Source organism: Sciurus carolinensis, chromosome 14, assembly GCF_902686445.1.
Source record: "Sciurus carolinensis chromosome 14, mSciCar1.2, whole genome shotgun sequence".
Taxonomy (NCBI): Eukaryota; Metazoa; Chordata; class Mammalia; order Rodentia; family Sciuridae; genus Sciurus; species Sciurus carolinensis.
In genome coordinates, this window is record NC_062226.1 from 54975581 (window position 1) to 55002640 (window position 27060).

Here is a 27060-nt window from a genome sequence, read left to right on the forward strand (position 1 = left end):
AGTCTCTTTTGCCCTATGTGGACAGATATTCACAGGTTCTGAGGATTAGGACAGACATGGACATCTTTGAAGAGCCATTATTCTGACTACACTCCTCCTTTCCACTTCCATGGCATTGCCTTGACTCAGGCATCCATCTTTTCCTTGCTCAGCCACCAGTCTTCACTCTATTTTATTCACTAGTAAGTTACCAGAGTTATTTTTCTGAAACTCAGACTTGATATCTGCCCCAAAACTTTAGCAGCTTCCCACCACATTCAAAATAAGTCTTAGTATGAAAAAGAACTTTCAGTAAGTCTTCATCAAACATTTCCCCTAAGCTCTACCACACCACATTCTGTGAATGATGGGGAATTATGGAAGAAACCACTGTACAGTATTCCTCAAAATAACAAGCACACTCTTATTTAATGGCTTTACCCATGCCGTTCTTTTTAGAACAGTGGATACACTTATTCTGCAAAGAGCCAAGAGTAAATATTTTAGATTTTGTGGGCCATAGGGGCTGTGTCTTGAAAAGCAGCTACAGACAATAATGGAACAAAGGACATGGCTATCTTCCAATAAAACTTTATTTACAAAAACAGGCTGCAGTCAGAACTGGTTCACAGACAGTAGTTTGCCAATCCCTAGTTAAAATGCTGGGTTCTCTCTTCTCTTAAAAATTCCTTCTTATGGGCTGGGGAGATAGCTCAGTTGGTAGAGTGCTTTCCTTGTAAGTACAAGGCCCTGGGTTCAATCCCCAGCACCACAAAAAAAAAAAAAAAAAAAAAAAAAAAAATTCCTTCTTATTTCCTAAGACCAAAAGAAAAGGATGCTTTCCTGTGGATACTTCCATTTAATTCCCCTCCTAGATTTTATCCTTGCCTTTATTATGTGTCCACAGTATTTTAGTATTCTACACTTCTTTTTCTACACAAGTATAAATATATAGATATACAGAAGTATATATATAGAGAGATATATAGATATAGATACATATATGTAGGTATGCAGTACCTCTAATAATGGAGCATAAACTCCAAAATGAATTCATTTACCTTTATACCTTCAGCTCTTACTATAGGTGATGTGCACAAGCTATGCACTTAATAAGTAAGATGCATATTTTTTAAATGTTTTCAAGAACAAATTCATCCTATGGCTGCTGGCAAAAAAGAATAGTAATCAACAAATTTTTCTGCAAAGGGCCAAATGGTAAATATTTTATGCTCCACAGGCTGCTATAGTTTAGATGTTAAATGTCCCACAAAGGATCAAGTGTTAAAGGTTTGGTCCCCAGGATGGCACTACTGGGAGATGCTATGAACCTTAAGAAAGTGGGGCCTTATGAGAGGTCCTTATGTCACTGGGAGTGTATCCTCAAAGCAGATTGTGAGACTCTGCCCCATCCTTTCTCTTGCTCTGCTTCCTGGTTCATGAAGTTTTCTCCACTATGTGTCCCCATTGTGATGTTTTGTCTCACCAAAAACCCAAAGAAATGGGACTACTAGATCACAGATCAAAACCTCTAGAACTATAAGTCAAAACAACCTTTTTCTCTTTTAAAGTAATCACCTCAGGTATTCAATTATATTGGTAGAAAACTGATTAATGCAGACTATTAGGTCTCTGTCACAATTCCACTCTGCCACTGTAGCACAAAAGTAGCCATACATGTGACAAAATCTCCTAAAAACAGCAGGTAAGATCTAGTGAAGGATGTAGTGTGCCAACTCAACAAATATAATATATCCTTAATTGTATCCTTACCTTAAATACAATAACAAAAGTTACATTGTGGATCAGCAATATTACCCAAAGACTTATTTGTTAAAGGCTTGGTTCCCAATGCAGCAAAGTTCAGAGGTAAGGTGAGTGATTAGATCATGAAGGCTCTGACCTCATCAGTGGATTAATCCAACCATAGCTGAATGGATTACCAGGAAGTGGTGGAAAGTGGAGGCAATGGGGCATGGTTGGAGGAAATAGGTGACTGGGGAATACATGTGTGTGCATGTGTGTGTGTGTGCATGCGTGCGTGTATGCCTGTGTTTGAGAGAGAGAGATACTGGGGATAGAATTCAGGAGTCCTTTATGCCTTAGCTATATTCCTGTCCCCTCTTTTATTTTAAAACATAAAATAAGTAAGTTGCTAACACTGGCTCCACACTTGCCATCCTCCTGCCTCCTCCTCCTGAGCCACTGGTATTTCAGGCATGGGCTGTCACGCCTGGAAGAAGGTTATTTCTTATTCCTGGTCCCTTCTCCTTTCTCTCTCTAGTTCCTAACTGCTGTGAGCTCAGCAGACTTTTCTCCATGCCCTTCTTCCATAATGTTCTGCCTTACCTCAGACCCAAAGCAATGATGCCAGTCAACTATGAACTGAAATCTCTGAAACCACAAGCCAAAATAAAACTGTCCTTCTCTAAATTGTGATTCTCAAGTGTTTGTCACATTAACAAAAAGTTGACTAACATAATGAGTATCACAATATATTACCCTTCCTAAATGCACATAAAGTTCTCCAAAACCATGCTGTTTTCCTAGCTGTTATAACAGAATTTAAGAAAGAAAAAAAAATTATTTGTTTACATTTTACCTGAATAATTTCAGAATTAAATTTTGATTCCAAATGTGCGGCTCTTTCTGCTTCAATATTTTCTTCCAATTTCCTTACTCTTAGAGTAGTTGCCTAAAAACAAATTAAAAGTTTAAACTCATAAACCTTGGCATTTAAAGTAGATATGGATCACTATATTCCAAAACTATAATTAACACTTTAGATTACTTTAGCTGTATCTTCAGTTTCTGTACTTTGCAAAAGTGAGGCATGAAAATCAAGATCAGGAAGAATGCCCCAGAGCCAGTTTTTTCTGTTTTAAGCTTTATTAAGGTACAATTTCCACACAATAATCTACACATATCGAAAGCATACACCCATATCCAAGTAACCAATAGACAGCTTTCTGTCACTATAAAGTAGTTTGTATTTTCTGGAACATTCTGTGAATCATACAATGTATATTCTATTGCCTGGCTTCTTTCCCCTGCATAAGCATTCTGAGATTTTACTCTTGCTGTTGGTTGCATGTAGAAATAATTCAATCTTTTTCATTAATGAACAGTGTTCCACTGTGTCAATGTATCATAACTGGTTTCCCTGTTCATCTATTGATAGACATTTGTTTTCAGTCTTGGTTATCACAAATGAAGCTGCTATATTTATACATAAGTCCCTCTAGGAACATATACTATCAATTCTCTGGAGTAAACAGGTTAGAGTAGATGACTGGGTCAAATGATAGGTATATACTGAATATCTTAAGAAACTGACAGAGTTTTCCTAAGTGGTGGTACCAATTTACACTCTTAACAGGAATGTATGAAATTTTCTGTGGTCCCACATCTTCATCAATATTTATTATCACTCTTTGGGGTTTTTCAAACATTTAAATAGATATGTAATGGTATCACATTTTAGTTTTAATTTGAATTTCCCTAATGACATTGAGAATCTTCTCAAGTATTTAATATTTATCTATATATCTCCTTTGATGACATACCTACTCAAATATTTTCTTTTTTTGTGCTGGAGACTGAACTCAGGGCCTCATGTATGCTAAGCAAGCACTCTACCATGAAGCTACATCCTCAGTTCTCCTTTTTAATTGGGCTATTTTCATATTAGTTTAATATTCTAATACAACATTTCATATTATTTTAAAAGTTCACTATATGATCTAGACATGTCTTTGTTAGATATATGATTTGCAAAAATTTTCTCCATACTATATCTTGTCTTGATTTTTTTAACAGTATCTTTCACAAAAAAAAAAAAAATTCTTTATGATGAAATCTAACATCAATTTTTCAGGCAAGATTCAGTTTCTGGCCAGAAACAAATCAAGAGAGAGAGTTTTTTAATGCTATTTTTGTTGAGAAAATGCAACCCTGGAAAACACTGGATTCCTACTCTCAAAGAGGGAACTGGTCATGACCAAAGCCTGTCATGAGGTCATTGACAGAGAAAGTAGAACTAAGAGAACACCCAGCATGTCTTAGGATAATAGCAAAGAAAACCATGCCTAGAGTTCTCTGTCAAATACAGAGATTTCAATAAGAGTAGAGAAATGCATTACTATTGTTATTTTCCTTACTAGAGAAAATCTTGGTAAGAGATAATATCAAAACTTTAGGGTAATCCAAGGTAGGGTGTTTTTTGTTATTTTTTTATGTTCAACTTGATTAATTTTTCCTCTATTCTCCCACCATTTCTTTTTGTTTGCAGATAGCCAGTAATGGGTCACAATGAAAGAAGAAGCATAAATTAAAGCCTGGATAATCCACTAACAAATCAAACTGTCTGTGAATAATTAAGAAATAACTATACTTATTTTAGGACAAAGAACATCCCTGTAATGATTGTTATCATGCACAGCCTAAGTACAAATGCCCCCTCTTCTTCAGAGGCCTGTTTAGATGTACTTGCTACAGATGGCCCTCATAGTCAAGGGGTCATTCTGCTTGGGGGTACAATCACTCTTTGTTTCACAAACACAAGTTAAAAATATTTTTTACATTGAACTATTTGATCTATTTAGATTTTACAACCCCATCAATAATATTTTCTTAATAATTTATTATATTAGGAAATAGTTTTTGTTCAGGGAGCTGAAAGCAGTAAATTCAAATATGATCTTTTCAGTCTAAAGGTAATTTAAATTCAAAATGATAAACTTATACTGATAATATAATCTCTTGGGAGATAAAAACCTGACATTTATGCCCTATACTACTAGATTATTTTCAAATAACAGGCATTCCACTGGAAGATAAAACTAGTAAATTCATAGCTCAAAACACCCCCAAAAAAATGGAAATGAAGAAATTTGGATATTTGATAAAACTAAGAAATTATTATTTTTAGTATAATAATGATTTATATATTTTTTTAAATTCTACATTCATATGTATATAGATATACATATATACATAAAAGTATACAAGAATAAAATTATATGATAACTGAATTTGCTTTAAAATAATCAACCTGGAGTTTGGGTATCATAAGCTGATAATTATTGAAGTTGAACAATGGGCACATGGGGATTTGTTACAGTATTTTTTCTACTTTCATATGAGATTGAAATACTGAAATTTTTTAAAAAACAACAACAAAAGCAAAGGCATTAAGGGATAAAAGGCAAATATGGTACAGGTATTATCATTTACCTAACATTATCATGTTTTGATAATGACAACAAAAAAATCATTAGAACAAATTAAACTTCATGACTAAATATAAAATATATGGAAAAGGAAGAATTTAACTCAATTTCTATTCATATTATTGACATATTAAGATAAATTGGGAGTATAGCCCAATGGTAGAGGACTTGCCTAGAATACCTAAGTCCCTGCATTTGATCCCCAGCACTGCAAAACATAAATGTTTTAAATAAGTAAGTCAAAGAAAACATTCCCTCCAGCCAGGCAGACCTGTAATCCCAGCAATTTGAGAGGCTGAGGCAGGAGGATCTCAAGTTCAAGGCCAGATTCAGCAGCTTAAGTAAGCCCTAAGCAACTTAGTGAGACACTGTCTCAAAATAAAAATAAAAAAGGCCAGGGATGTAGTTCAGTGGCAAAGCATCCCTAGGTTAAATCCCCAGTACTAAAAAGAAAATATTCCCTCTGTACTCACTTCTTTTCACCCTTCTCAAAATATATTTCACTTACAAATGAAAAAATAAAAACAAAAACACACAGAATGCTAGGCCCACAGCATATTATTAATAAGCAATTTCATCATCAGATGCATTTGAGAGACATGAGATTACAGTCATACAATATTTTTTACTAAAAAAATGTCTCAAAACTGGATCTGGTTGTAAAAAAAAAAATCTCAGAAAGCTTTCACTTTGAAAAATCTTGAAAAAAACAAAATTGAAAGACACATTTCACAATTGCAAAAATTACTACAAAGCGACAGGATCCAACAGGCGTGGATAAACGTCTAGGGAAAAAAACTAAATGCCTGTAAACAAACCCATAATTAGTAGTCAACTGATTTTCAACAAGGGTGCCAAGTCCATTACATGGAAAATAATCATCTTTTTATTAAATGATGCTGAAACAATTGCATATGCACATGCAAACAATGAGGCTGGACCCCCTACCTTAGATCATATATAAAAATAAATTCGAAACCAGATCGATGTCCTAAATATAAGAGCTAAAACCAAAAAATTCTTACAAGAAAACATAGGAGTAAATCTTCTTGACCTCAGACGTGGTAATGAATTCTCAGTTATGACACCAAGAACAAATTAAAAACTTACGTGTATCAAAGGATCTTATTTTAAAAGTGAAAAGACAATCTAAATAAGGGGAGAAAATATAAATCCTATATCTGACAATGATCTAGTATCCAGAATACATAAAGAACTCATACAACAAAAAGTCAAAAAATTCAGTGTAGGGTGTAGCTTAGTATGGAAAAAAAATGTTTTTCAATTAAAATATTAATTAAAACCTTGAATAGGTATTTATCCAAATAAGAAATGCAAATGGCGGACTGAGGATATAGCTCAGTTGGTAGAGTGTTTGCCTCGCAAGCACAAGGCCCTGGGTTCAATCCCCAGTACCACAAAAAAAAAGAAATGCAAATGATAAAAAAGTACATGAAATGATGCTCAATGTTATTAACCATTGGGGAAATGTAAATCAAAACCACAAAGAGATATCACTTCATATCCACTATGGCTATGATTTTAAAAACAGAAAATAACTACTATTGCAAAAATGTGAATACACTGGAAACTTCATATATTATGGGTGAAAATGTCAAATGGTTAAGCTGCTGTAGAAAAGTTTGGTAGCTCCTCAAAAGTTAAACACAGTGTTACCATATGGCCCAGCAATTTCAAGCTTACATAAATCCCAAAAGAAATGAAAACATGTTCAAATAAAAACTATACATGAGGGCTAGAGTTCTGGCTCAGTGGCAGAAAGCTTGCCTGACATGTGCAAAGTCCTGGGTTCGATACCAGCACCACATATAAATAAATAAAATAAAAAGATACTTTGACAACTAAAAAATATATACAAAAAAATTAAAAAATAATTTTAAAAAAAAACTACACAAGAAAGTTCACAGCAGCATTTTTCTTAACAAAGGTGTAAAGAACCCAAATGTCCATCAACAGATGAATGGATAAACAAGATGTGGAGTGTCCATAAAACACAATACTACCCAGTCTACATGCTGCTATATGGATGGACCTTGAAAATATACATAAAGAGAGATCAGATACAAACTACTACATCCTATATGATTTCATTTATATGAAATGTCTATAACAGACAAATCCATAGACACATAGTATATTAGTGGCTACCAAAGACTTGAGGGAGAAGAGAGGAGAATGGGCACTAGTTGCTAATGGATACTAGGCTTCTTACTGGGTAACAAAAACATTCTGGGATTAGTGGTGACAGTTACAAAACCTTCTGAATATTTTAAAAACCACTGAACTGTGCTCTTTGTAAGGATGAATTTTGACATATGAGATACATATCAATAAAAAACAAAAAAATCCCTAAGTGAAAGAATCAAGATAATGTCAAAGAACTATCAACCAACTCTGATTCCCCTTGATAAAAAAAAAAAAAAAAAACCTTCCTTCTGAATGCTGACTTTACATCCTTAGAACAAGGGACCCCCCCAGAGGTTGTAGTTATATAAAGCATGGCATACACTATAGCAGTGACATTCTGTGTTTAGCCCAGACTAGAACAAACATTAACCTAGGTGACCCAAAACTAAAAAATATTAGGTAAACCCTACAGAATAAAGCTCCAATCTTAAAGAATTAATGTCAGTTTTATCAGTATCCAGTATGCTCATTTTAGATTCTATAAATCAGGAGTCATACCAGTCACAGGAAATAGTGTATAGGCACTGAAACCAAAATATTTTAAAAGCTAATAAAGAGGAAATGGAGGAAATAAACCAGTCTAACAAGGTTAAAATACTTTTCTGAATTCCAAAAAGCATATATGTAAGTTTCTCTACCAAAATGATAGTTACATATTTCATTAAAAACAAAGAGTCCATGATTTTGTGATAAAAGAACCAACAATTCAAATTGTCTTTTCATTTCTTATGTATATACTATAATGTTTTAATTAATTATCTGGTTTCCATTCAAAAAGTCAAGAAGAGGTTCTGTTTTTCCTGACTAAATCAAAACTAAAATGGCTGAAATAATAAGCCAGAGATCACACCTTTATTTTCGTACCTTCCTTTTTTTGAATCAAATGTACAAATGAAAACAAAGTCATAAGATATTTATCATTACTAAAACTATCAGTAAATAAGTAAAGATAGTTAAAAAAAAAAACTTCAAATCTTTAAACTAATTCTTTCCAAGAGTGGGTTTTGTTGACAGACACAATTAAAGCACTCCTAATAATACATATTTTTTCTCTTCCAATCTGTTGAATTAATTCTCATACCCAGCAGAGGGTGCTAGAGAAATACCAACGTGCTATTCACAAGCACAATAAATAAATAAATAAACAAACAAACCTTTCAGTAACACCACAGAAAAGAACTACAAGATTCATTTAATCCTAATATAATCAATGTAACAGCATAAAATATAACAGACTTCTGATTAAAATTCAAAATCCAAAACAAATTCATATATTTAACTACATACAGATCAGTTAACTATATATAGTCTTACATTCTATGTACAGTATTATATTCTATTACACTGTTTCCTAATGCTAGGAACAGACTTCTTTATATAATACAAAATAATTACGTATTTTCTCATATATTATCTGGTTGCTATATTCCTTCCTACTGCAATATACTGCCAAGACATTTTTATTTCAGTGAATACTATGGGTTATCCTACTTTTTCTTCATCTGATTTGTATCTCTTTAAATAAGCCCAATTAGACATTCCAGTACACTTAAGAAAAGTGAGGGGCTGGAGTTGCGGCTCAGTAGTAGAACGCTCACCTAGCATGCAAGAGGCCCTGGGTTCGATCCTCAGCACCACATAAAAATAAAATTAATAAAGGTATTTGTCCACCTACAACTAAAAAATATATATTAAAAAAAAAAAGTGAGTTTTCATTTTATGTAGAGAAGGATGCTTGCTACTCAACCCTTTGGTACAAATTACTTCATCATAAACCAGACAAGAGCTGACAACTCCAGTTCAGCAGCACAACTAATCAAACATATCCAGAGGTTCTCTACACCACATTTACTCCTACAACTTCCATGGACCTATTCCAAAATTTCACAAAAGTTATGAAAGCATACATGTACAATGAATGTGCTAAAAGACAAAAGCAAAAAAACAGCTCCCACAATATTCTTTCCTCTTCAAATACTATATATTCAACTTAAAAGGATATATATGAACGTAAAAGAATTGGTCAAGCAGAAAAACCTTTAAATATGAAATTTAGCCTGCTAAAATAGACATCAAGAAAAATAGGAGAGTAAATATCACAAAAACACATACTAGCTGGTGATTTCTCAGACATGTGCTATGCACTGTTCGCCAAACAGTTGCACAAAGTTTGCTCCAGAAATGTCCAAAAACTCATATAAGTAGAAATTGATTTTTATTTAACTATTTTTCCAAAAATTTTTTCTTCTTTTGGTACTAGGGATTGAACCCAGGAGCACTTTACATCCTCAGTCCTTTCAAATATTTATTTTTCATTTTGAGACAGAATCTCACTAAGTTGCTGAGGCTGGCCTCCAACTTGTGATCCTCCTGCCTCAGCTGCTGAGATTATGGGATGCTGGGATGCTGGGATTATGCTTACTCCAGGGCAAAATTAATGCTGTTTTGTGACTGAGAACACCAGAACTTCTGTGTAAAAGTTCAAACATGTTTTATTTATATTCAATTCCTTTAAGCAAATGCTTCCATACAAAAAAAACTTAAGAGTATTAAAAACTAATGAATAGGTTCATACCTTTCCATGATAATCTTATTTATATTTATTATGTGCATCACCAAAAAGGAGAACCGCATATTCAAAGAGTAGCCACTACATGCCAGATACTATACTGGGTCATTATCTTTTTTTTTTTTAATTTATTTTTATTGTAAACAAATGGGATACATGTTGTTTCTGTTTGTACATGGAGTAACAGCTTACCATTTGCATAATCATACATTTACATAGGGTAATGATGTTTGATTCATTCCGTTATTTTTTTCTTCCCCCCCACCCCACCTCTCTTTTCCATCTACACAGTCCCTCCTTCCTCCATTCTTGCCCCCCTCCCACCCCCCAGGGTCATTATCTTAAAGGCCAAAATGGGGTGGGGCACAGTGGCCCACACCTACGATCCCAGCAGCTCAGGAGACTGAGACAGAAAAAAAGCAAAAGCAAGGCACCAAGCAACTCAGTGAGACCCTGTCTTTAAATACAACATAGGGCTGGGATTTGGCTCAGTGATTTGAGTACCCCTGAGTTCAATTCCTCATACCAAAAAAAAGAAGGCCAAAATGGGTGCTAACACTTCTACAAGCATTTCCATTTTGAGTAAGCAAAAGGCCTGGGATATAGATGAAAATTCATTTGTCTCTAAAAGAAAATCCTTATAATTCCCTATTGTGAATTATAATTCATTTATAACTGTTTTATTAATAGCCAAAGAAGATTTGTTTTCCAGAATCTTCTATTTCACATAAACAGTTCCCTTAAAGCAATCCTTACTCTAAAAGTCAAAGTGGTTTCAAAAAATAATCAAACAAACAAATATTCAGAACTCTTTGTGCCAGTCATCATGACTGTGGTTAACTGTGCAGTTTGTTTTTTGTTTTTTTAAAGTAGGAAACAAAATTAAAGTCACCAAGGATTGCAATGATCAAAGCCTTGACAGTTTCAGAAAGGGCATATGCAAGCAGGGTGACAACAAGAAGAATCAACTAGAGAAGATGCCAACTTTCTTATTCAGTAAGAAATGAACAAGAAAATACATAGCTCAGCTTATGAGACAGCTTAATAGAAAAAAGTTATAAGGCTTTTATGTGTAATATAAGAAACTGAAGATAGTAAAAATAGGTAATATCAGGAACAGATTTTGTGGGATCACAGATTCTGATTAGCACAGTAATAAAACAAATTTAACTTTTACATATTGCCTTTGCCTTTTCTGATAACAAAAACATCAGTATTTAACAAATTCTTAAATGAACTTCCAATTTCAAAGACTATTACAAACATACAATATTGTATCTAAATGTATAATATTTATAAGTATGACAGTTTAATCCACATGATTTCATCATTTACCTACTTCATAGTCAGTAATGATTCCTACAAACACATAATGGCTTTAAAAAGATGAATTACACAAGGTTGCTTTCATGGACAATTATGAAAAGTGAGATACATTTTTCTTTTCCTTTTTCACTAAAGTACACATTTAGATATAAAAATTGCCTCCTACTCTTCTTTTACTATAGTATATAGCACATGACTGACAGAAGCAATTCAGAATTTATTTACAAAGACGGTTCTCTCTCCATCGTAATCTTCAGGAGACTCTTCAGTTCTCTTGGAATTAGGTTTGCATCTTCTCTTTTCTCTTTTCTTATTGAGTTAAGCTTATTTCCCATGATAATAAACTCCCCTAGTTGTAAAGAGGTTTATAAAAGCCATAGATATTTCTTTTTCCAGTTCATTTTTCCCCTGATTCTGTGGTATCCAGCACCACATTTATAAAATTGGATTGGGAGTTTGTTTTTTTTTAATCTAAGAAACTACTGATCCATGTTACAATGATTAAGCCACAAAATGGCATTTGGCTTATCAGATAAGATATATTTACTTATCATATATATATTACTATATATGTTTATATATTATATATAAATAACTTCCGCCCAGGCATATAAAGAAAACATCTTTCAAGAAATGCAACTGTTAAAAAGCCTCACTAAAATTCAGAACATTTATTAGGCTAAATGTCTATTATATGTGTTTATTACTGATACAAAAATACGTTCTATTAGATTAAAATTTTAACAATTTTCCTCTCTATTATCCCACGTAAGTATAATTATTTTTAAATACCACTTGTAATTATTTACCTAGAATTACTGGTAGCTGATGAATCCAAAATTGAATACCAAACTAGCATAAAATGTTCTCTAGAAATTTAAGTTCCTATTCATCATGTCACCATGTGGGAAAACAGCTAATAAAAAAATATTAAGTATAAAGAAAAATTTTTAAAGGTATCTAAATATCTAAATAAGTATCATAGTCTAAGATAATTGTAACTGCTCACTTATAATCAGAGTAAAAATTGAGACCATCTGGACTACCTTCAAAGCTTCAAAGTCTCTAACAGCAGAAACCTAGTACTATGAAAAACACTTATCAAGTAGCTAAGAAAATCATACAATAAAAATAAAACTATGGGCTGGGGATATAGCTCAGTTGGTAGAGTGCTTGCCTCAAAAGCACAAGGCCCTGGGTTCAATCCCCAGCACTGAAAATAAATAAATAAATAAATAAAACTAGTCTAAAATAATTTTGCATTTATAACATTAACCAATAAAAAGGATAAAAGAGCAATTAAGTGGGGCTGGAGTTGTAGCTCAGTGGTAGCGTACTTACCTAGCCTGTGTAAGGCACTTGGTTCGATCCTCAGCACCACATAAAAATAAATAAATAAAACAAAGGTATTGTGTCCATCTATAACTAAGAAAAAGTTTTTAAAAAAGAAATCATAGCCTTTAAAAAAAAAAAAAAGAGCAATTAAGTATTAATGAAAAAAATCAATTTTGAGTTATTCACAAACTCAAAAGTTTAAACTCTTAAAGTTTAGACATTAAAAATTTTTTTCAAATGACTCAAAATTACCTTAACAAAAATTCTATCAACAAAAAAGAAATCACTATTATTCAGTACTTCTTCACAACTATAAGGAAATTAAAATGTTTTTAGTGATGAGTAGAGGACTTGATAGCCTGCTAAAGTGACTGTTTTTATTCTATATTCAAAACAAACATTACACTAATCATTGTAAAGCCACAAACCACATAGTACTAAAAATGATGTAAGATGTGATCATGAATTCCTGAATTTATTAACCTGAAAAGATGTTCGATACAAGTGAAAAATAAGTTAGAAATATTACTTAGAATATAATCACTTTTTTAAGATGCATTCTCTAACCTTATTAAAATTAGACGGTGTATGGTAATAATAAAATTTTATCTTTACCAACTCTATACTAGACATAGAATTCCTAATACCCTACACCCAGTTTCCTCCAATATTAACATCATATATTAGTATGACATAAATAACCCATTCTAAAGCTGGAAGGGGGATCTAAATAAATGTTTCTCTGAATAAATATTTCTCCAAAGAGGATATGCAAATGGCAATCAGCACATGAAATGATATTTAACATCATTAGTCATTAGTGAAACAAAAATAAAAACAATACCATTTCACACCCACCATGGTGGTTATAACAAATCATAGTGACATTAACAAGTGTTGGTAAAGATGTGGAAAAACTTGAGCCTTCATAGATTGCTTATGGGATGTAAAATGGTACAAAACAACAGTTTCTCAAAAAGCTAAACAGAATTACCACATGTCTCAGCAATTCCATTCCTAGATATGGGATAACCTATTCACATAAAAACCTGTACACAAAAAATTGAAACTGTTGTAGCTCAGTAGTAGAGCACTTTCCTAGCATGTGTGAGTCATGCACCACATACAAGTAAATGAATAAAATAAAGGCCCACAACTAAAAGAAATATTAAAAAAACTTAAAACATCAGACCACTCTTTGCAAAGACTAAAAAATTACAGAAAAAAGACACATAGACATTTCCAAATTTCCCAATAAAATAGTTATTACATTTCCATATCACCCTACAGTAAGGTTCCCCAAGCCCAATACTCATATGTTCATAGCCAAAAAAGTAGAAACAACATAAATGTACATCAACTGTTGGATGCCTACACTAAATATGGTATATAAGACAATGGAATGTCATTCAGTGATAAGTGGTAATGAATACTGACACATGCCACAACATGGATGAAACTTGAAAACATTGTGCTAAGTGAAAAAAGTCAGTCACAAACTACCACCTATTGTAACTCCATGTATATGAAATGTCTATAATAGGCAAATCTATAGAGATGTAAAGTAGATTAATGGTTGCTTAGGGATCAGAGGGATGGAAGAACAGGGCAATGATGGCTAATAAGCATAAGGTTTCTAATCAGAGTGATGAAAATGTTCTAAAATTGATCTTAATTATGGTTGCACTATGCTGTGACTATACTAAAAACCAATGAATGCACACTTTAAATGAATCGATTTATAGCATGCAAATTAAATCTTAATGATTTTTTAATCATCAGTATGAGAAGTTAGACTTCTAGCATCTACTTCTACCCAAGTAGCCAAACAACTACCCCTGACAACTCTCTTACAAAACGAAGGTTTATTATCTGGAGAACAAATATGAACAAGAGGTTGGACACAGGGAAGTGGGAAGGCAACAAGTGCATGAGCCTGAAAAGTCTGCACATTAAAAAGTATGATACCTAGGTTCCATTTTCTTCTTGTATTTTATAAGCACAAATCAGAAACTAGCAGATTACTCATTGTGGAAACTAGATAGAGAAAAGACCTATAGATGGTAGTATTTCAAAATTTCCCAGTGAAACATTTGTTACCTTTCTTTATCTCTTAGGTGTCTTAACACCTATGTCAAATTTAACATATCTAAAACCTGACCTCTCTCAAACCTACTCCAGCTGTATTCTTTACCAGTCAGTAAATGGAAATGCTGTTCACCCATTTGCTCAAGCCAAAATCTTTGGCATTACCCTTTACTCCCAATCTCCTCTTCTCTTACAACCCAGGTCTAATGAATCACAAAATCCCATTAATTCTATCTTCCAAAATATATCCAGAGCTGACCACCTCCCCTACCATTACCTTAATCTAAAACACCATAATTAGGCTGGGGGTGTAGTCTGTGATAGAGTGGTTGCCAAGCATGTTCAAGGCCTGGGGTTGGATCCCTAGTACCACAAAAATAAAAAATAAATAATAACCATAATCTCTCATCAAGAGTACTTTAAGAATCTCCTAAATGGTCTCTTATAGCCTATTTTCCTAAAAGTATCTAGAATGATATTTTCAAAACATAAAGAAGGCATGCAACACCTCTGCTCAAAATTTCCCAATGGATTTCTATATCCCTAAACACACACACACACACACACACACACAAAGTTATAATGGACTACAAAAGACCTTCAAGAGTTCATACCATTCAGCTACTACTAATCTATGAGGCTCTTACTCATTCCACTCCATCCACATGACCCATTTGCTGTTGGTCTATAAGCACACTTAAATCTCATGGCCTTTCCACTTTCTATTTCTTCTGCCTACAATGCTCTTCTTCAATCTATCCACATGGCTCTTTCCCAGATCTTCCTTCAGATCTCAATCTAATGCCATCTCACCAGATTAGTCTTCCATGACCAAAGGTATAAAAGGATAACCACAGGTATAAAAGGGTAACCATCCTGTTCCATCATTTGTTACTTTCCCATGTCTATTACTCTCCACAGCACTTATTACCAACTAACACACTAACATTTGTTCCACTTAACATGCAATTCCCCTGACTGGAACGCCAACTTCTCTTGAAGAAGCTGTTTTGTCTACACCAAGAATACAAATAATCCAATCAACAAATGGGCTAAGGAAATGAACAGACTTCACAGAAGATGTACAAGCAATCAACAGATATATGAAAAAATGTTCAACATCTCTAGTAATAAGAGAAATGCAAATCAAAACTACCCTAAGATTCCATCTCACCCCAATTAGAATGGCGATTATCAAGAACACAAGCAACAATAGGTGTTGGCGAGGATGTGCAGAAAAAGGTACACTCATACATTGCTGGTGGGGATGCAAATTAGTGCAGCCACTCTGGAAAGCAGCATGGAGATTCCTCAGAAAGCTTGGAATAGAACCACCATTTGACCCAGCTATCCCACTCCTTGGCCTATACCCAAAGGACTTAAAATCAGCATACTACAGAGATACAGCCACATCAATGTTCATAGCTGCTCAATTCACCATAGCCAGATTGTGGAACCAACCTAGATGTCCTTCAGTTGATGAATGGATAAAGAAACTGTGGCATATACATATATATATATATATATATATATATATATATATATATAATGGAATATTACTCTGCAATGAAGAATGATAAAATTATGGCATTTGCAGGCAAATGGATGAAACTGGAGAATATCATGCTAAGCGAGATAAACCAATCTCAAAAAACTAAAGGATGAATGATCTCACTGATAAGCGGATGAGGACATATAATGGGGGGTGGGAGGGGTTAGCGTTAGGGTGAGGATTAGGTTTAGAATTAGGGTTAAGGAGGGTGGTAAGAATGGAGGAAGGAAGGACTGTATAGAGGGAAAAGAGAGGTGGGGTGGGGTGGGGGGGAGGGAAAAAAATAATAGAATGAATCAAACAACATTACCCTATGTAAATTTATGATTACACAAATGGTATGCCTTGACTCCATGTACAAATAGAGAAACAACATGTATCCCATTTGTTTACAATAAAAAAAAATAATAATAATAATAATAAAGAAGCTATGTTTTGTTCTCTCCTGTGGCTTAAGCACCCAGAAACATGCCTGACACTCCCAGCAAATATTTACTAACTTAAAAAAAAAAAAAATACAGGAAGCAAAACATAGGAACAGGGTACTAACAAAATGTCAAAGAGAGGAGTCATCAAAAATGAAAAAGAAAATATTCAATTAGAAAATTGGAATGTAAATTCAAGTAAGTCTCCCCAGAAGCAGCAACAACAACAACAAAACAACAAACACAACAAAGGTAAGCAAAGTAAAGCAAATATCATTTGAAATATCAATATCATTGAAGAGTAAAAGCCCCAAATATACAGAACAGAAAAATACTGAAGAAGTTGTACTAAAATAACACAAGGGAATTCCTCAGAATGAAAGATATGAGTCTCCTGACTAAAATGGCCACCAAATGTCTCTGTACACTGAATAAAAAAACATTCATACTGAGAAACATTGTTTGTCTGTGATGTTCTGAAATTTCACAACCAGTGGAAACTGTATAGCACAAATAACCTGGTGTCTTCCAAAGTCCATTTTAAGGAAAAAAGAAGGCTATAAATGGACTCTGTGGTAGGAGATTGAAAAGTTCAAGGAAAGCCTGAGCAACTTATAGCAAGACCTCTGTCTCAAGATAAAATAAATAAATAAAAAGGCTGGGATGTAGCTTAGTGGTAGAGCACCAGTACTAAAAAAAAGAGAGAGAGAGAGAGACTTAAGAAACATATCAATTATAATATGTAGACATAACTGGGATTCAGATTTAAACAAACTGAAAAATACATGTTTTGCCATTTATGAAACAAATTAAAATTTGAATAATGCCTAGATTCTTGATTAATTACTATTAAATAATTTAGATATGATATTAATACTGCGGTTTTAAATAAAAGACCCCATTATTTTTACAAATATTTATGGTTAAAATAATGTGATATCTGGGGAGGTTTTTTAATATAATATCGGAAGAGGGAAAGTGAGTATAAAAGATACAAGACTTCCCATAATCCAGACATGGTAGTGCAAGCCTGTATCCCAGCAATTCCAGAGGCTGAGGCAGGAGGATTACAAGTTCACATGTTCAAGGCCAGTCTCAGCAATTTGACAATGCCCTAAGCAACTTAGCAGAACTCTGTCTCAAAACAAAAAAATTAAAAGGGTTGGAGGTATAGCTTGGTGGTAAAGTACCCCTGAGATCAATCTCTAGTACAAAAAAAAAAATTGCACATAAATTGATAATTGTTGAAGCTCCTGAAGAGTGTTATTATATTCATTATACTATTCTGTCTACTTTACAGATGTTTAAAATTCCCATGACAAAAAGCTGGGATAGGGGAAAGGATCTAGAAAACTTTCACAGAGGAAAAGAGAAAAAGGTCACAAACAAAGGAACCCAAACCGAATAACATGGGCCCTCAACCGCATAAAAAGAACCAGTTGAACAAGGCCTTCAAATTCCAAGATTAATGGTTTCTGATCTAAAATTTAATTTTAGCCAAGTTATACCTACCTGAATAATTTACTGATAAAAACATGCTCAAACATAAAAAACCGCATATAATTTAGCTCCCATATACCTTTCTTTAGAGACTACTGGACTGTGTGCTTTACTGAAATAAAAGCAACACAGAATGTAGGAAACCAGATCCAACAGAAGAGGATATTGAAGACGTCCCAGGATGACAGGTTTGCCATACAGCAATAAAAGAGAGATGGATGGTACAGGAGAGAACAAGCCCCAGAAGGATATGACAATTTTCTGAGTATAAACACCCAAACGTTCCCTAGTGGGCATCCTTCAAAGTTTCATAAATTTCCACCTGCACCAGCAAGGTATGGGAATTTTTAACACTACACTGACCGACCATAATGGGGTAGTACCATCATTAATTTTTATGTTGGTATCATTGGTATTACAGCCTTTCTTACCTTATGGTGAGGTTAAGCATTTTTCATGTATCTCATTCATCTGAATTTCTTCTTTCATATTTGGTGGGTTTTTTTGTTTGTTTGTTTGTTTGTTTGTTTGTTTGGTGGTGCTGGGGATTGAACCTAGGGCCTCATGCATGCTAAGTAAGCACTCTAAGACAAAGCTACATCCCCAGTCCCTGTTTGATGTTCTTAATAAGAGTTTCCCCACAAGGATTTTTCCTTTTTCTTATTGAATAGTAGGAATTTAGATATAAGTGGAGATAGAGATATTTACCATTTGTGGTATATAGTCTTCCTTTTTTTTTGTCTTTATTTTGTTAGAAGTAAGGGATTTGCTTATATATGACTACCTTTTCAAAGTCACATCTATAAATCTATTCTTATATGATTTTGTTCCTTTGCATTATAATTAATATAAGTGCTATTGTACTTATATTTATTAACAGAAAATTAATAATCTAAATTTTCTTCTCTTGTTGCCATGGTGGCACACACCTGTAATTCCAGCAACTGGGGAGGAGGAGGCAAGGAGGATCACAAGTTCAAGTCTAGCTTCAGCAACTTAGCAAGACCCTCAGTAACTCAGGGAAACCCTCTCTCATTGGGGATGTGACTCAATGGTTAAGCACCAGTGGGTTCAATCTCCAGTATCAAATAATAAATACATTTTCTTCCTCTTAGCTTATCTTCATTTTTAACATCTTATTTCAATCAACTGAAATATATTTTAGAATATAATACAAAGTAGGGATTTTATGTTACTTTGTCCCAATAGTTAATCAATTGTTTCAACATGATTTGCTGAATAATCTTTCCCAGTCTCAGTGATTTTCTAAAAAATACCTTACTATGCTAAATTGTTAAATAATATCTACAAGTCTATTCCTGGTCTCTTAATTATGTTCCACTGAAACTCTAATCTTAAGAGTTATTGCATTTTGGTCTTTCAACAATTTTTCCCTTTCTTTGGATACCACCAAACTGATTCTCCTTATAGAATTATTTTCTAGGGAGTGTACTTCTCCTATATCATAGGCATACAATAAATTTGTGTATTCATTTTCCTATTTAGAAAAGAAGAAGACTGAGGATATGGCTCAGAGTTAGAGCATGCATGAGGCCCTGGGAGGGGAGTCAGGCGGAGGAAGAGGAGAGGCCTGGCATAGGGGCACACCCCTGTAATCCCAGGAGGTGAGGCAGGAGGATTGCAGGTTCAAAGTCAGCCTCAGTAACTTAATGAGGCCCTAAACAACTTAGTGAGACCCTGCCTCAAAATTTAAAAAAGAAAAAGAAAAAAGAAAAAGAACTGGGGATGTGGCTCAGTGGTTAAGTGCCCCTGGGTTTAATCCCTGGTTCCTCCAAAAAACAGAGGAGGAGGAGGAAAAATTAGGAGGAAGGAGGAGGATTTTCTTGTATGTGTTTTAATTTTGGTTAGTATCAGGAGGAATTTATTTGGGGTGATTACCCTCTTTCAATCAAATGTCCACTTCAGGACTTGAATCCTCAATAAAGTAACAAAAGAAGGAAAATTACTGGTGCCAATTCATCCCAACTTTATCCATAATTTCTGCTCCTAAGACCTTTCTGAGATTTCTTAGTTTGATTCCTTAGCCTTCTTTCTGATTCTGTGAAGATGATTCCTTTACTGAATTCCCCACTTAAGTTAACCAAAGTTGTTTTCTGTTGCAATGTAAACAAAAACCACAAGTGACACCTTACTGAAGCTTTATAGCAACCATTAACTTGTGGTAGAGCTAAGTCTCTACCCATTACTATTCTCTTATTAAAGGTTTTAGATACTTTCATCTAGTCTCCTTAGTTTTCCACATGAATTTTAGATTCTCATTCCAAAAATTTAATTGATGTTGAACTGAACTGCTCTAACACATAACATAATGTAAAAAGGATACATATCTTTTGTTCCCAAAATGTCTACCTTCTCTTTTAAGATACTTAAATTTTGTATTTTCTAAGTATTTGTTGTTAATTTTATTCCTATATTATCACTGTGATAAAGGAACAATATTTTCAGGGCTGGGGTTGTGGCTCAGTGGTAGAGTGCTTGCCTAGTGTGTGTTCGATTCTCAGAATCACATATAAAATAAATAAATAAAGGTCCACGGACAACTAAAAAGTATTTTAAAAAAGAAACCCTTTCAATAGTATATTCTCTGATTATTGGTGGTATGTAAGAATATAAGTAATTATTATATATGCTATTTCTGCCAAAGCTACTTATTAAAATTTTTATAGGTGTCAATTTTAAAGTTGATTTTAAAATTAAAGATGATTCAGAGGCATAAAAATATCATTTGAAAATAATAAGAATCATACCTCCTTTCTAAAAGATTTATATTTGTTTATTTATTTGTGTATTTTTGTGTGGTATACTGGGGATCAAACCCAGGGACTTGTGCATGCTAGGCAAGCATCCTACCACTGGGCTACATCCCCAGCTTACCAGAAGTTAAAATTCTTATTGCTATTCTGGCCTTTATACATTTCTTTGGTTAAAATTCCCAGAGCAATGTTAAAGGATATTAGTAAGTTTAACAAATGTACCTCTTGCACTCATCATTAAATTCTCTTTATAAATTATGTATCTAACAAGGATTACAAATTATGTTTAGGACAAAATCTTCTTTATCTACTCAAATACTTCATTTCCCAGAAACCATGAAAGTTTTTTAAAAAGAAATTATTAATTAGATTTCTCTCAAGATTAAAGTTATTTTCAGCATCATTCACTTGAAAGATCATATTTTTCATTATAAATTTGATGCTCCTTTCTCCTCTAAAGTCTCACCTTAAAAAATCCCACAATACCAGCCAGTACAAATGATTTGAACTACAAAATTAGAATTTATTATTACTTTTGTCATTTAAGACCTATGTATACCACGTCTTATCCTATGCTGCTTCCTCAACCTTATAATGTAAACAATTACTCTCAAACTTCCAAAATATTGCATGAGAACTCTTACAAATGAGCATATTTTTTAAATTAGGGGCAAATTTTAAAACATTCAGATATAAAAGTTTTTTAAAAAGCCAAATATACACTATAAATGCTCCCCCAAATTAGTTTTTTTATAGAGTAAAATTTTCTCTAACAAATCACTACATGAATAACATTTCTACATTAAAAAGAATGATATAACATACCTCAAATTCTTTTCTAAGACATTCTTCTCTTTGAGTACTAAATTCAAGTTCACTTGTTTGTCGTTGTAAAAGGTCAGAGCATTCCATATGTTCTGTTTCTAACTGTTCTACTTTCTTGTGCATATTTTGTACAGCACTATCTTGCTCCTGGAAAATAATTAATTTTTGCATCAGTAAAGTTTGTAAGCAATCAATGACTAAAATTTACTCTATGGAAAACAGTAAGTAACAAAATCTGTGCTTCAATCATAATAATAGGTTAATTTATGTAGACAAGATACGCCTTGATATTTCCAGCAATGTTTCAGAATATACATGTATTTTAAAAGTACAACTAGAGTTTTAAAAGTTTAAAAATTCAATTGACATGTTACAAATGAAAATGTGTATAGTATAACAGAATATTAGGCTAGCTCAATTGATCATGAGATTATTTACATAATGCTGTCACTAAACTGTCATTTATAATGTTTATCCCTTGTTAAAATTTTAAAGCAATTAGTAATACAAATGTATGTAGATCCTTTATGTGGTAAGGGATGATTAGCTTGAATGTGTAATAACAACCCTTGAGAGATTCTCATGTGAACCCATGATACTTAAACTATATATTTACAGCTCTTAAAGCTGTATCCACTAGATGGCTGTGTTTCATTGAGAAAACTTCAATTTTCAAAAAGTCTCCAAATCTTTATGTACTATTGAAAGAAAATAATTAAAGATAGTATGCTTTAATCTCTCCATCTCCTTTTCCAACTAAATTCAGAAATCAGAGTTGAATTTTATTGATGTTCAAATATAAAGTTTAACATATGTATCAAAGGTATTTCCACTTAACTAATCTAGATCTATCATTCTCACTTCAGGCCTTTAACAGAGTACTCTTTCTCACCTTTCCTCACTAGCAAACTCTTATTCGTAGACATTCACATGTACATATCTATACATGCCTTCAAGAATTCTTAGTCATTCAAAAAATATCATCAGAATCTGGGCATATAATTCCTATCAGAGACTGTAGTTTGGAAAGTAACACTTTCACATTAAAAAAAGCTCTTTAAAGAATATTAAGGGGCTGGAGAGATAGCTCAGTCGGTAGAGTGCTTGCCTTGCAAGCACAAGGCCCTGGGTCCGATCCCCAGCACCGCAAAAAAAAAAGAATATTAAGCACTAAACAACATGACAAGTCTCTCTCCTGAAGCAGTCAAAAACACCAACATTAATTCAACACTACCATGAAGTTATATGCCTTAATTTACAAATATGTAATCTCCAACTTTGATTCATACACTTAAATACTATATATACTTCAATATAAATATACAGCAATTTATAAAGTTAATCACAAGGTAAGCCAATCTGAAATAAAAACAAAATAGCGTCTATAACCAAAAGATGCTTGTATCCTAGTTGATGGAAAATTACTTCATAAATGTATTAAACAAAGTAAAAGAAATTACTCAGGATGGACTGGGAGTACAATTCAGTGGTAGAACACTTGCCTGGCAAGCATAAAGTCCTGGGTTAGATCCCCAGCACCACAAAAATAATATGGAGGGGGTGAGATCCCCGTACCACGAAAAAAAAAAAAAAATATATATATATATATTCATATAGATAGATAAAGTATAGATATATATCAAGATAGATAGATGATAGATATACACACATATTCTACAGTAAGACCACAATGGAAAGACCCCTGAGTCACTTAAACATGACTAATCATGACATTTGAAAAAATTCCCCAACATGAGAGATAAAGTCTAAATCCAAAATATATGTTCCCCAAATAATGTGGGGGGCCTGGGGATGTAGGTGTGTGTGTGAGAGAGAGAAGTCTCATGAGACTTACTTATAAAATTCAGGTGACAGTTTGGCAAGATAGAGCTTGGTACAGGGAAGTTGGGCAGAGAAAAGAAAAAAAAAGTGACTTGCGAGTCCTGCTTTACTGATAAATAGTATAGAAAGACAAACTTTAATCATACATGTTGATGCATATACCATTCATACAATCATTCCATTATTCTAAACAAAGAACATGCCCATTATCCCATGTGAGTTTGAATTTAATCCACTGTTTTAAAACCTAGAAAATCAAGGCCAATCGGTTCAAACTTATTATGTTAATTTTGGTGAGATTTTACCTTTATGATATCTGACCCATATTAAACTTACCAAATAGCCTAAAGTATTTAAAGATATAGATGAAACTGACTTAACAATCACAACTTCCATATAGAGGTCAAGAAGTCCCTTAATATTATGTAATAGTTACTATTCATTTTTGATACAGATATAAACACACACACTTTTTTATTAATTTTTTATTTGTTCTAATTAGTTGTACATGACAGCAGAATGCATTTATACATTTTGATAAATCATACATAAATGAAATATAATTTCTCATTTTTCTGATTATACATATTGTAGGAGCACATCAGTCATGCAGTCATATATGTACACACTTTTTATAGAAAAATATACCTTCTCCAAAAAAATTTTTTTAGGGATTCTCTATCAAAACACATAAACTAAGTTAACTGATTATACAGAGTTAAATTACACTGATTTTTCTAAAGTTAAACTGCCTAACATTTATTGTAAAAAGTATTTTATATTTTTACCTTTTTATGGGGGGGTGGGTACCAGGGATTAAACCCAGGGATGCTTAACCGCTCAGTCACATCCCCAATCCTTCTCACTTTTTTTATTTTGAGACAAGGTCTCACTAAGTTGCTTAGGGCCCTGCTAAATTGCTGAGGCTGGCTTTGAACTTGTGATCATCCTACCTTAGCCTCCCAAGTCACTGGGATTATAGGCATGCGCCACCACACAGGGCTTATTTGACCTTTTAAAATATTGCTATGTTTGGCTGGCTAATGTGTGTATATGTATTATATACATGTAATATGTATAATATTTTTGAATGTGTATTCATGAGTGAGATTAACTAATATTACCTTTTCTTACATCCTTGTCAGCTTGATATCAAATAACGTTATCAAGATTCTTCCAGGACTGGGGTTGTAGCTCAGTGGTAAAAGAACTTGCCTAGCATGTGTGAGGTATGGGTTTGATTCTCAGCACCACGTATAAATAAATAAATAAATAAATAAATAAATAAATAAATAAATAAAAAGTCTATCGACAACAAAAATAATATTAAAAAATAAATAATTTTTACAAAAATTTTTTCCATTCTCTGGAGGAGTTTATTTGTTCCTTAAATGTTTCTTTTTAGTCACTAATAAATAAATTAATATGGGTCTGCAGTTTTGGTATTGATTCAACCCATTTAATGGTTTCAGGACTAATTTTTACTTTCTACTTTTTCTTAAGTTAGTTTGGGGAATAGGAATGATCATATATGTATATATCTGCTTCCAATACCCAGTCACATATCCTCTAGTGAAACCACAATGGAAAGGTCCCTTAGTCCCTCATTCTCAAACATAACATGATATTTGAAAAAAATTCCCCAACATGAGAGATGAAGTCTAAATCAAATGCAGTGAAGGTAAGGGACAATTTAGGATAATAGATGTGTAAGTAGGAAAATAATTTCAGAACATCCTCAGAGAACCAAAGTCAATCTGGAATTACAAAGAAAAGACAGTCAAAAATCCTTTCCTCCATAAAAGCAGAAACAATGCTGGCAAAATTGTCCAAATCAAATTTTCTCATAATTCTAGAAATAACCAAAGAAGCATTTATCAAGAAAATAAAAAAATTATAATGCACCAATAAAAAATATACAAAGATAGGGGAAAAAAAATCAACCAAATCTCAGTAAGAATAGGGATATTTGTGGCATTTTAACTTGCAATTGCCAACCTCTCCCTCACTCAGCTCTTGATAACTCTGAAATCAACAGCCTCAGAACAATAGTAGCTATAAAATCCAGCAGCCTAGCTACTCTGGGAGAAGGAAGGAGTTTGGTGTTCCCAAAAGCTCCATTCACAAAGAACTGGTATGACTTCACCTGTCTGGAAGCTCCCTAGGAAGTTCCCTTCTCAAGATTTGCTTTATTTGACCTCACTCTGTGTGAACAATTGTGTGGCAATTGTTTGTGATCACATCTGTCTGGGACAAAGATACCAGATGGGGCTAACAAAATGTGACCAGAAACCTTAAAATAAAAAATTGAGTAATAACATGTCCATAGGGGTTTTGGAAAGTACTAACATATTCCTGGAATCCAGAAAGCAATGCCAAATACAGGGCTTGTGTATGCCTAGGAAAGATCTGAGAGAGCCCCAAGTTCTCATCTCTCTTTAGCTGACTTGAGGCTTTATGCAAGCAAGAAGTAAAAGTTAAAGCAGGGCTTTAATCTGCATACAAAAAACACTGAATACACACTCCAACAGAAAGAGCACTCCAGCAAAGGCTAGATTTAGTTGTGCAAACCACTAACAGAAGAAAACTCTGCCCAATCATTAGCTAACCATTTATAAAACCAAGCAGGTGCTTTACTGAATACATATGACAAATACAGACTTTAAAAAGTTTAGAGCCATAAAAGTCAAAAATAATCAACAATGTGAAGAAATGTTCAATATCATTCATCATTAGGTAAATCAAAATCAAATAGAATGCCATTTCATACCCACTAAGATGGCTATCATCAACAAGACTTCTAATAACAAGTGATAGCAAGGATGTAGAGAAATTAGAATTCTCATGCATAATACCTGGATAAGTTATAGTGTTCGAAAACAGTCTGTAAATTCCCCAAAAGTCATACATGAAGTTACCATATGATCCAGAAATTATACCCCAGGGTATACACCCAAGAAAACTGAAAAACCTATGTCACTTTAAGATCTGTACACAAATGTTCATAGAACTATTTACAGTACTCAAAAAGTAGAAATAACACAAATACCTATCATCTGATGAATAATGTCATATCTATACAATATTATCTGAACATGAAGAAATGAAATATTAGTACATGTTACAACATTAATGAATCTTGAAAACATGATACTAAGCTAAGAAAAAACAGCCAAGCACAAAAGTCTACCTAATAAATTATTCCATTTGAATAAAATGTTCAGAATAGAAAAATGCACAGAGAAGGAAAAATGGTTTAGTGATTGGCATGGCTGAAATGAGGGTGTTAATAAATATGAGGGATTCTTGGGATCCACCTCTGGTCTCCCTCTCTTATTCTCAGGAGTTCCAAATTGCTCTGCCATTCAAGTGCTGGAAGATCCATAGGGAGAACACTAGACATCCT

At 33.4% G+C, this 27060-nt stretch overlaps 1 protein-coding gene and 1 non-coding gene across 2 annotated transcripts in view; one reads left to right on the forward strand and one right to left on the reverse strand.

Moving 5' to 3' along the window:
* Positions 1-27060, reverse strand: part of Ccdc171 (coiled-coil domain containing 171) — a 370550-nt gene that overhangs the window by 297668 nt on the left and 45822 nt on the right. The window contains 2 exon segments of the mRNA XM_047523648.1: positions 2582-2674; positions 21813-21959. Coding sequence (XP_047379604.1) covers positions 2582-2674; positions 21813-21959 — 240 coding nt within the window.
* Positions 6558-6631, forward strand: Trnaa-cgc (transfer RNA alanine (anticodon CGC)). Its single transcript has one exon. It is a non-coding gene; the product is annotated as a tRNA-Ala (tRNA).